This window comes from Eublepharis macularius, chromosome 11, assembly GCF_028583425.1.
Source record: "Eublepharis macularius isolate TG4126 chromosome 11, MPM_Emac_v1.0, whole genome shotgun sequence".
NCBI classification, from domain to species: domain Eukaryota; kingdom Metazoa; phylum Chordata; class Lepidosauria; order Squamata; family Eublepharidae; genus Eublepharis; species Eublepharis macularius.
Genome location: NC_072800.1, coordinates 46,628,392 through 46,640,784, shown reverse-complemented (window position 1 = coordinate 46,640,784; position 12,393 = coordinate 46,628,392). Strand labels below are relative to the sequence as shown.

Genomic DNA, 12,393 nt, shown 5'->3' with positions numbered 1-12,393 from the left:
TCGTCTGCTTTGAACCCCCTTAGAGAGACAGTGCCAGTAAGAAATTTAAATTACTTTTGCCTGTGTAGATACCATAAGGGAGGAAAGGGAAAGGGCATCTCTTACCTGATATCAATGTTCCTGGTGGTCCAGGCTGACCTGGAGGACCAGGTTTTCCAGGTCGACCTGTAATTCCAGGAGGTCCCATGTCTCCTTTTTGTCCCTGATTTAAAAAAAAATGGGGCGGGGGCTGTCTTAAATGTTTCTTAATGCATTCGGTACTTCTTTTATAACATGAAAGCACATAACATAATTCAGCTGTTGTGCCCTGGAAAAGATAACATCTTTTTCTTCTTTTATATCCAAGGTCAAAACTTCAAAGCAAAATTTTATTCTGAATGGAAGCAAGTCAAAACAGCAGCACCTTAAGCAGCATGATCCACGTATCTCTTAAAAATATGCAGTTGTTTACTGCTTTTAACTCTGAGTGATCCGATTAAATACTCAATTGAACACATTCCACGTTTCCCATTTGAGCTGTACCAAATACCCTTAAGTTAGAATTTCTGGCATGGGGAGGAGGCTCATGGGTTCCTAAATGGTACACAACCCTTTCCCAACAACCTTGCTTACACCTTTCTGCAGCCCCAACTGTTGCTTTGACAAAATTTAATTTTCTGAACTGGCCTTCTTCCTTAGGACTAGGAGTTAGCCAGATTTGGCTACTAATTACATCACAGAGAGCAAAACAAGCCCTGCATGAAATAAAAAGGTTTAGACCATTGCACTGTCATTTGTTTATGACTCTATGGCCAAGGCAATGCAATTTCATTATCTGTAAAGAAAAATTATTTGCAAAAGGTATGGTTCTGAAAGATGGTGAGGCTGTTAAAGTTCTGTGGCCTGCAGGAATAGTTTGGAGGGGGATGTCAAAAGTCTCTTGTGGAAGGGGGAAATGAGCAAAAATCACACACCCTGCACCTATAAAACCTCTAGATGGGACCCAAGCCAATGTGTGAAGCCTTTTTGGAATCCTTTTGGTTATTTTGGCTGCAGCAGACTGCTACTCCTCTGTGTTTTTATTCAAAGTAATTGTTTTATATACATAAATATGTATATCTATGCAGATTTAACCAACTTAAACCCATGTGATTAATCAACTAAATGACTTTATTCAGACAACAGCCTTATCAAAAACACATGAAAACGTAACTGGAGAAATATAGGATATGTAATTTCTAAAAAGGAAGAGCAAGGTTTTAAGTTTTCCTAGAACTCCCCTCCCCTTTTAGATGTTCAGTTTTAAATGGCATACTGCTCCTTCTGCTCAAGAGCCATGGATTGCTTTGACCTGTATATTGCTACACCAACTCATATGGGTTTACTCATACACTGATGCATCCACATGTCACCTGAAGTATAGGAGACAATTTTCTTTCAATATCTGTGTAGACTGAATGTGAAACATAATGGGCAAAGGCTGTTTGCTTTCTGAAAATCTAATGAAAATAAAGCGCCATGCTGATGAGAAGAACAGGCTGGTTTTTAATGTGCAGAAACTCTGTGAGAACACACTACTAAGGCCTGCAGCTTAATGCAGTTAATTTAGTCCAGTAACTATGATTTACAGTACAAAGCATGATGTGGTTTCTTTGCACATCATTCCTACAGCAACCAAGCACTGCATCATGAGGCTGAAGTTAGCTCCCTGTTCCTTATTTGCAGTTCCTAGTTCCTTATTCGTGAATCCAACCACAAATATTTAGGATTATGTAAAAGCTCTGCACCCCAAAATAAAAAGTGGACCACAAGGAATTGGGAGCTGCAAGCACAGAAGAGGGAACCAACTTCAGCATCCTCACTGAATCAGTTTTACTGCAGGCTGTGTTTGGACAGCTTGCAGAATAAATACTCCCAGCAATCTCTAGTAAGCAACTTGGCATGCCACAAATGCTAAGGAACCCATTTGGGGGTTGGGTCCTGTAAGGCTGAAACCTGTAGCATTGCACAACCACGTTCTGTTCTTTTGGCTGGTAAAAGTTGGAAATTTTGGAAGCTGCCTTACTGTAACTGAATGGCTATGCTTGAGAAGACTCAATCTAAATCTGAAGGAGGCAATGAGGTAATGAAGATGCATCTCAGAATGGAAGAGGAAGTAACACCTTCTCAATTTAGCTGCCGCAGCAAGCAATTTATATAGGGATCTCAGCTGGCTCTGAAGTCAGGAAATGACTGAGTAGGTGAGAAGAGTCACCTCTTATTCAACCAATAGCTATTTAAGTTGAGGCCAGATCCCTGACTGCCCCAGCTCTGCCAGCAGTCCATCTCTTTTAAAGCAACACTGAAGACTTTCAGACATTAACTCTCTGCAGCGGAATAACTAAGAACAGAACAGAAAGCATTATTGTATTCAATAATGCCCTTAACAAGCAAGTCACCCACAGCAGTTTTATGCTGAAAGTTGTTTGCTTGTCACATCTGGTAAATAGGTTCTGGTATTGGTGTAGTCTCTGTCGCTGGAAGTGCACGTCAGCTTTAGGGTTAACAAATGTCAAAGGAAATGATGGTTTTACAAGCATTTCTGTATATGCACAAAACCACATATCCTCATATAATAAAAATCCATCCAATAAAAAACCCCAGGGGGATAGCTGTGGTAATCCATTGCAGTTTTTTTTAAAGCCTTGTGGCATCTTAATGGCTAATAGATTTAATTGTAGCATAACCTGCATCAGATGCATGAAGTGAAGCCTCAGTTTGTGTGCACAAAAGCCCCAAGCGGGGTAGGGGTGGGGGGGGTGGGGGGGAATTGTGACTTGTTGGTAGGGTTGCTAGGTCCCCCCTAGTAACTAATGGGTGTTAGGGCAGTGGGCACTCCCCCATCTTCATGCATGTGCATCAACAGTGCCAGACAATGATGCTACTTCCTGTGTGACCCAGAGGCACTGGGGCCAGTTCTTTAGGAACAGGCGCAAAACCTAGAGAAAATGTGGTGTGATGCTTTTGCTTCTGCGTTGCATCAAAACAGACATAACTGGCTGGGGATGCCAGCATGTTCACACCCATTTCCCTTGCTTTCTTGCTAGGTTCCTGCTGATAACCATGAACAAAAGAGAGTTACAGCAATAAGCTAAAAAAACCAAGAATTCCCACTGTAACTGACTAACAAGTTAAAATTAAGGCTATATATACAAGAATTTATACAATGGTTTATATCATACAGAAACCATTCAGTTATATTCATTCAGTTTTGCATCCAATTACAGAGTCACAATTCTCTTAATGGAGATAAAAACGTTATAAATAAGCACCATTCATTGACATGAAGTATAAATGATAGGTAAGTCCAAGAGTCCAGTAAAGTGACTAAAGTGCAACTTTTTTCTTTTATTGCTTTTAAGGGAAAAGAAGATGTTTTCCAAGACTCCATTCAACAAGGAGCTGTCTTGATTGACCACCTCGTTTCCAGAAAAGTCATTTTTCAAGAACGTGCCATTTCCAAACGGATTCTCCAAAGGAGAGGCTTTAATCCATAGTCATTTACAAGGCAATAGTGATTTTCCAAACGATCAACTTTAAATTTAACTAGTTAGTCAGTTACAGTTGGGATTGCTATTGTCCTATGCTCCTGTAGATGACAGGCAATCTCCAAGCAGCCTGCCTACTCCTAACAGTCATCAGTGATCAGCAGACAGAGGCTACAATCACTGGGAGATTGCCTGCCATCGGTAGGAACCTGGCAAGCCTACCTGTGGAGTTAAAATCCATAAAAGACAAAAGGCATAGTCTTTGTCTACACTTATTCTGAAGCTGCCACTTGGCACATTGGAAGATATACGGTCCTAGGTAAAGGCTATAACTTGAACAGCACAGTCCTGAGGTGGGGGGAACAGGTAGCTGACTGGGTACTATGCTGGTGTATCCCTGAAACATGGCAGTGTAAGCTGGAGTTGCACTGGTACAGCATCCTAGTGCTGTCACACCGGTCCTGGCTGCCAGCGCTGCCCCAACATGGCCCCCAGAGCAGGAAACAGTGGGTAAGGGGCATGGCAGGAGTTTGTCAGTTCCTTAAGCCCTCCCAGGCCAGGAACACCACTCTAAACCACCAAAAAGTTATGCCATTTAAAACTATAGCATAGCCCATAGGTGTTTATGCAATGGAAAAGGGGTAGTGACAGCTACTGGCATGGCCCCACCCAAAAGCCCCAGCAGTGCACAGCTGCCAGCAACCACTCTTTCCCCTGCATCCACTCACAACTCTCCAGGGCAACTGGTTGGCTACTGTGTGTAACAGTATGCTAGACTAGATAGGCCACTGGTCTGATCCAGCAGGCTCTACTTATGTTCTCAAAGACAACTGCAGACTGACATGTGAAAATGAAGCCAGTAGAATTAGGTTACCCCTCAATGGAGCAAAAGCTTTCCAGTGCTGGAAAGCTGAGCCTTTTCATAACTGTAATAGAATTAAATGTATTCCACAGTTCTGAGCTGTCTCAAACAGTCATGAAAACAGCTTGCTGAATATATCTAAAATACTGTTGGTTCACAGAAATGTTACTTCCTATCATACACAGAAAAAAATTCTGTATATATGTGGGATGTCAAAAAGTACCTAGGAGATTCTTTCCCAATGTACATAGTCAGTGCTTCTGGAATGAATAATGATACAGCAAAGTTAAATATATTATACCTTTCTCTATAATATATTTAACTTTGCCCTGACCTGGATAGCCCAGGTGAACCTGGGCTGAATCTACTTTACCTCGGCGCATCCCGGTGTTGCACTAAATGTTCGCTAAACACCCGGAAGTATAGTGTCTTTCAAGCGCGATTTCTGAATCGCACTAGAAAGACGCTATACTTCCGGGTGTTTACCGAACATTTAGTGCAACACCGGGACGTGCCAAGGTAATGTGGATTCAGCCCTGATCTCGTCAGATCTCAGAAGCTAAGTAGGGTTGGCCTTGGTTAGTAATTGGATGGGAGATCTCCAATGAAGACCAGGGTTGCAGAGGCAGACAATGGCAAAGCACCTCTGTTAGTCCATGAAAAATCCCACCAGGGGTTGCCATAAGTCAACTCTGACTTGACAGCAGTCTCCGCCGCCACCTTTCTCTATAGACTAATTTGTTATGAGCGCTGGCCAGCTTACTTACTCATAACACAGCCTTCCCTCTCTGCAGATCCTTGACATAATAATGGTGTGTAGTACCAAGAGTTCAGTGCAATGTTCTAGGCATAATCATCCATCACTTGCTTGCTCAATGACTCAACCTGTTACTTTGACCCATCCAGCCAAACCCTACTTCTATATAAAGCTTTGTCACACCACTTTTTAGATAGACATCTTTTGATGATTTCGAATGGTCTTGGTGATTTCCTCATGTACCATACATTCCTTAGGTAAATGACTTATCAGTAAATACTCTTCATTTGATACAAATACTTCATGATTAAGATTTAAATAAAAAGAGATAATTCTTTTCACAAGGGAACTATATGTGAATATATTCCCCTAGATAATTCATTTCGTTCTTTTTCATGACTCATATGAACACAAATGTGACCTTTTACTTACAAGGTGTTCATTTGATCCAGTAACTTTTCTATACAGAAAAAAAATGTTAGTTACTGAAAACCTATGAGATCAAGGATATACAGCACAACTATAAACATATTAGGAAGGAACTTAAAAGACAGCATAGGATTCCTACTTGTTTGCCTCGTTTCCCCGGCCTTCCTGTAGGTCCTCTGTGCCCTGATAAACCAGGCTCTCCCTTTGGGCCCATTTCTCCCTTAATAGGGTTTAAAAAGGAAGAACAATTTTAGTACAAAGATATACACTTGTTATATAACTTGTCTTGTGTATGACACAGCGATGGATTATGTGCAGAAGAGTGATGGTTCTAAATTGGAATCCATAACTGCAGCTTGGATCCTGCTGAAAAGTACTGCTGACAGATGGATTTCCATCAGTGGAGTGTGACTTCTCTCCTCCCCCTCCCACCGCAGTCCAACATGCCCTTGAAATGCGGTTATTGGCAAGGGCATTGGCAGAAATAACTGGGGAGGGGGCAAGGTCACTCTAGCCCTCTTGCTGACTAATAGGAGACATGTCTGTGTCAGCAAGAAAAATTGGTACATTGCTTTTGGGTGAGGCCCTTTGGGCCCCATAATGAAAGGGGAATTAGCAGGAGGAAGAAACTCGTGACAATTTCCCCCTCCCATCTGCAGGGGAGATACATCCCCTGCAGATACATCAAAAATTCTAAATCCATCAATGGCAGTTAAGCAAAGTGTCTCTCACATCTCATATACCTACCTTCTGTCCCAGCATTCCAGGGAAGCCTGTATGTCCCTGCAAGGAAAAATGGGGGCAGGGGGGATGAAATACTCTTTAATTAATAGGCTTGAGTTTGTCTGGGCATGATACAAAACAAACGACCAAAACCCCTACTGTTTCATTTCTGCTGATACTATGTTAATATAATGCAGTTGAAAACCCAATTATGGACAGTTACAGATATCTATGGCCCATTTTGCTTCAGGGACTAGGGATATAGTTTCATATGGTCAAATAGACTGTGCACATTATTGGCAGTGAACGGAGCTGAATGCAACTTTTGAGCATAGCTATAAAGTTATAATAAAATTTGGACTTATAATCCCCCTTCTGTGTGGTTACAACTTCCAGTCCAGACTGCCATATTAGTTCTTTTCCCTACCATCTGTGTTGCCCCATCTGCCCAAAGACGTGAATCTATGCAATTCAAGTATAATCAGTGAAATCCTAAGCAGAGTTATTCCAGTCTAAGATGGAGTTTACTTCTCTTACATCTTGCCCATCACAGAAGGTCACAAAGCAGGATGGTTGGATTAATCTTTCTCCATTTGGAATTTGATCCCTTTCCAGTCCTGAGGATTCATTCGGATGATTTTGCATTGAACTTCACAAGCTATGAGGAGCTGGAATCCCAGGAGTGATTTCAGTGGTCTTAGATTAGAGTAACTTTGCTTCAGATTTCTTTCAATGTTGCTGTTCAGAGACATGGAGCCTGTGCCTTTCAGAGTCACATTGTGTTATCTAGATAAAATGTAGTCTCCCTGCAATACCAGCTATGTGATAGGGGGATTTAAGAGATGCTCTAACCATGCAGAAACCTGGCAGACCTATCAATCCATTATTGCATACCAACAGTCAAGGGACAGGATTCTTTACTAATTAGCCCATGGGATAAATAAGTCTGATGGGGCCTCATCTGGTTGGTGGATTCTACAAATAAGGCTGATAGATTTTACAAATGAGGCAGAAATATAGGTTAAAATTTTCCACTGCGATTGATGCTAGCCATGCCATAGACTTGGCTGGTTTAAGGACAGGTAACTCCAGTTTCCCCAGACTTGTGTTTCCTGATGTAATTGGAGTTTCCTGGATGTCCGAGTGTATATGTGTGTACATATCCTACTACACATCCTGTAGTGTACAACTATTTCTCTTACATCTTTTCCATCACAGAAGGTCACAAAGCAGGATGGTTGGATTAACCCTTCTCCATTTTGAATTTAATCTCTTTCCAGTCCTGAGGATTCACTCTGATGGTCTTTCATTGAACTTCACAAACTATGAGAAGTGGGATCCCAAGAGTGAAAAGAAAATGGTCCTTCTGTCCTTTCCCATTCCTTCATCTAACGTATCCCCCCTTTTTTCACAAGGGAGCATAAAAGGCAAGACCTCCATCATTCTCATTAGAAACTCCATAGACTGGGTTCAATGGATCATAAAAGTCCAATGGGGAGGGGATTATGCTCATACCTTAGTCACAAACATCTATTTAAATAAGCTTTTAATCCTGACATTTCTTTGAAGGTTTGGTGCAGACTAAAATAATTCATGTGCCTATGTCAGGCATCACCTGTATTATATATAGTTCAACAACTATGTACATACTATAAATGCAGACACGTCTATGTTGAATTACACTTAAGTAATTTTACCTTATCACCTTTGCTGCCTTTGTCACCCTTCTGTCCATGAGTTCCCTGTAGAAAACCATATCAGAGATTAAGGCTATACCTATGCTATTTTATAACAAAAAATATATCTTTTAAAATACAAAAGACAGGTAAAATAGCACTTCTGTTTCTCCCACAAGTAGCAGAAAGGGTCTTGATATATTATAAACAATCAAACAGAGGATAACTTTTGAGTTAGACACCATTCTCTACTTTCACTGATGAGTTGTCAGTCCCCCCAAAACTGAGGTACTTCCTGAGCTAAGCTGGGTCACACCATTATCCTCCTTATCATTTTTGTGCTTGCTTGTTTGTGTGATTACAGTTTTTAACAGAAGGAAAATAATGGTGGGGGAATAGAGACTAGAGATGGGCACAAACCTGAATACGACCCACAAAAACCCATGAACCAACTCAGTTCGTGGGTCGTGAACCAGTGGTTCGTAGAAGCTGGTTTCCACAAACTTCCGCAAACTGGTCTACTGGTTCATTTGGGTCGTATTTAAATAGCCATTTCCCCAAGGAAATGACCATTTAAACTTTTCCTGCCACTTGCAAGCAACAGGGCCCTTTAAACAGCCCACAAACCCCAGCCCCAACCCCCCAGCCTCCCCACCTGCCCCCAGCCCCAGTCTCCACCCCCCAGCCCCAGCCCCACACTTACCTTGGCCTGCGGGCCCACTGCGTCCTCCTCCTCCTCCTACAAGGGGCAGGAAGGCCATGTTCAGCCTCTTCTGCCGCTGTGGCCATTTGAGGGGCGGCAAGGCCATTTTCGGCATCCTCTGCTGCTCTGTGGGCCCACAGGGCAGCAAAGAAGGCTGAAAACGGCCTTGCCACCCCTCAAATGGCCCGCAGCAGCCATTTGAGGGGCAGCAAGGCCATTTTCTGCCTCTTCCACCGCCCTGTGGGCCTGCAGGGTGGCAGAGGAAGCCAAAAACAGCCTCCCTGCCCCTCAAATGGCTGCAGCATGGCAGGGCCCTTTAAAATGTCAGCTGGCAGGCAGCAGGGGAGGATCCCCCCTGCCGCCTGCAAGGCAGGAAAGGGCCCTTTAAACTGTTAAATGCCCCTTTCCCTGCCACTGCTAAGCAGCCAGAAAGGGGCATTTAAACCCCACGAACCATGAACTGGTTCATAACTGGGCCCAGTTCCGTGCCAGTTTGTGGTTCCTGGTTTGTGAAAATCCACAAACCATGCATCTCATGGTTTGGTTTTTTTGTGGTTCGTGCCCACCTCTAATAGAGACTAGGATAAATAATAGGACAAATAAAATGGCTCCACCTCTGCTTTTCACTTGCCTTGAAAGCCCCTTTGCTCTGGTTGCCATTAGTTGGTTGTGACTTAACAGCACACAAACATACACATTATGGCCAGCTGATGTGAATCTAGATTTGACACATTGTACAATACATGATACTTAGGCACATAGCAGAACTCCAATCCCCCAATGGTTCAAACTTTATATTAATTTGTGGGTAGTATTCCTTCCTGTAGTCCCCTATATACTATATATCCAAACTGAACCTTTAGTGTGTTCTCAAGATCTTCAGTTCTCCGATGAAGAGAACTGCGGTTCTCGAAAGCTTATGCTACAGTAAAGTTGGTTAGTCTTAAAGGTGCTACTGGACTCTGCCATTTTGAAGATGTACTGTAGATTAAACCATCTCTCAGAATCACTGACATTACAGCATTATAGTCAGTGTCTTCAGTAGTTATTTACAACAGGCTCTAATACGAGACATTCCATGCGGGGAACAGCTTATTTGCCTAATAGGCATGAGACTCTGAGAGTATCACTGTACCAGGGTATCTGTATTACTTAGGGCCTGTTCACATATGTCTGTTCATCGCTAGATGGCTCTTGGACAAATGTGAGTCTCAATTGAATGATGAGGTGACTCTGAGCCCCATGGAAGTTTCGTTTGTAATCTGTGACTGCTGATTCAGATACGTAGTTCATCATTTCATACTACAATCCAACAAATGACAGGTGTATGATGAACTTGCTAAAGTTTGTTAAAAGTCTCTGAGTCTTGACGTTACCCACGTTCCCAGACAGGGGCTTGGCTATAGGGCTTCTTCATATATGTCATATAAGGCCTATAATTTTTTAAAACTTTTTACCTATAAAAGTTTTATAACAAAATCAACTACAACAAAAGTCCTAGAATTTTGACTGTCATTTTCATTTCACTTCGTCTTTGAATTTTAGCATGTCCAAATTCTGTCCTGGATGTAGTCAATGAGACAGTATCTTTGTCAACTGTTTTCTGCTAATGCTTTGCAAACAGTACATTGGTTTATCAAAGTTCATATATTAAGTAGTTTTAACAATATATGCATAACTGATTTAACAGTAAACCCCTGAGGGAATGATTCAGTTGAGTTCAAGTACACCACCAGAGATCTGGAGAGCTGAACAGGTTCAAAATAACTCTATTTTCTTCATTCCTTCCATCAATATAAAGGATGTGCTTGTATACGGGCAGCACAAGGGGGCTTGTAGAGAACGAGAGATTCATTTATGTTCCTATCTCCATACAGCAAATCTCTCATGCTGCAAGTGTGGGGAACTTGCTTAGCATATGGAGATCGGTATAGGAATATGTGTAGTATGCACAGATTTCATCATTCTTGCAATGTCCTTTGTGTTTTGCATGCACACACACCGTGCACTTAAGTAGGCAGAAGGATGCAGAATACAAACTCCTTGAAACTTCTACACACAGAGTTTGTGCTTGACTGGATCAGGCCCTGACATTTCTAAAACTTTTAAATATCATATCTTTTGCCCAAAGAACATAAATTGCAATGCATTCCAATAATTAACTAAAAGGTTTCGCTTTGCATCACTAACCTTTTCTCCTCTACTTCCAGGGTAACCCTATAAAAAGGATACATATCTTAATGTTTGCTATCGGTGACAACATCATAACATCTGGATGAAAAAGCCATAAATTATTAGTTGTATCAACAGTTTTCTTTGTAGCTTTAGAAAGAAATTGCAAATAAAAAGGTATAATGTTACAACAACATACTTCAGCCAGTAAATTAGTATGAAACAGAAATTTAAAAGTTCAGATACATTAAGCATGCTAGCTAGGTTTGAAATTGCTTTGAATTTTTTTAAAGCCACATTTTATAACTATGCATATATTAAAGAGATTGGATCAGAATGTATCTGTTCTGGATTACATCCTAATGAAGGTTCAACTAAGATTCTTTCATTCCTTTTAGTGACAGAAAATATTCTAGCCTTGTCACTTTGCAATCAAATAATCTTCAACTAACAATGAACCTATGTATTTCTTCCATGTTTTTATTAGAAAAAAGTAGAGGGATTTCACCTTAGCCAGCCATTAGAAATTTTGCACCAAGCTTTCCATTCTTCTTTCTAATACAATATTGTCAGAAATGCAGTTTAGAGAGTCAGTGTTCTGTCCCACCAAGGCCATTTTCACACAGCCAGGCGCTGGGAAGATGTACCTAACATTTTTCTGACGGTCATTGGGCCATTAAAGGGGATCGTGCCAGGAGATCGTGCTAGGAAGACGCTTCATACTGTGCATTTGTGTGATCTCCCGGGGCAAGTGTAGGGTTGCCAGCACCAAGTTGGGAAATTCCTGGTGATCTGGGGGGTGAAACCTGGAGAAAGCTGGAGAAAGTGGGGTTTGGGTAGGGAAAGGACCTTGGCATGGCATAATTCCATAGAGTCCACCGCCCAAAGTAGCCATTTTCTCCAGGTGAACTGATCTCTGTGGCCTGGAGACCAGTTGTAATTCCGGGAAATCTCCAGCCACAACCTGGAGGCTGGCAGCCCTAGGCATGTGTGAAAACGGCCCAGGTGGAAAGTGTACTAATATGTATAAAAGGAAGGTATTATGTTTACAGATAGCAGAATATCAAATGTGAAACCACTTTAACAGACTTGGGAAAGCTGATGATTCACCTCCCAGAAAATATCCTAAAAATCCACCCTGAGCCTGCTGATATGGGGAGGGCAGAATATAAATAGAATAAAATAAATTAATTAATTAAATAAATAAAAATAGTAAATAAAGTCCAAATTCACTGGGCAATTTTAAACACAGTTATATCTTTCTAAGTCTACTGGAGTTAATTTGCTCAGAAGGGTGCAACTCTGCTTAGGATTGCACTGTCAGTTGCTGGGTTGGGCTGGGAGAGAAAGATCTGCCTTAGGGCCAAGCTACAAGTGATGAATGACACAGGTTGGACACTTGTCAGCTTCCCTCAAGTTTTGATGGGAAATGTAGGCATCCTGGTCTTGCAGCTTGGCTCTCTGACTGCTGTCCAATGGACTTTTCAACTGTCACGTGTCCAACATTCCGCCAAGATGCCTACATTTCCCATCAAAACTTGAGGGAAGCTGACAAGTGTCCAACT

The 12,393-nt window shown here is 41.8% G+C and overlaps 1 protein-coding gene across 1 annotated transcript in view; it reads right to left on the bottom strand.

The window, feature by feature from the left end:
- COLQ (collagen like tail subunit of asymmetric acetylcholinesterase) overlaps positions 1-12,393 on the bottom strand; it is a 66,602-nt gene that overhangs the window by 18,424 nt on the left and 35,785 nt on the right. The window contains exons 8-12 of the mRNA XM_054991532.1: positions 10,847-10,873; positions 7,975-8,019; positions 6,302-6,337; positions 5,694-5,774; positions 106-202 (exon numbers count right to left, since the gene is read on the bottom strand). Coding sequence (XP_054847507.1) covers positions 106-202; positions 5,694-5,774; positions 6,302-6,337; positions 7,975-8,019; positions 10,847-10,873 — 286 coding nt within the window. The remainder of the gene's footprint in view (positions 1-105; positions 203-5,693; positions 5,775-6,301; positions 6,338-7,974; positions 8,020-10,846; positions 10,874-12,393) is intronic.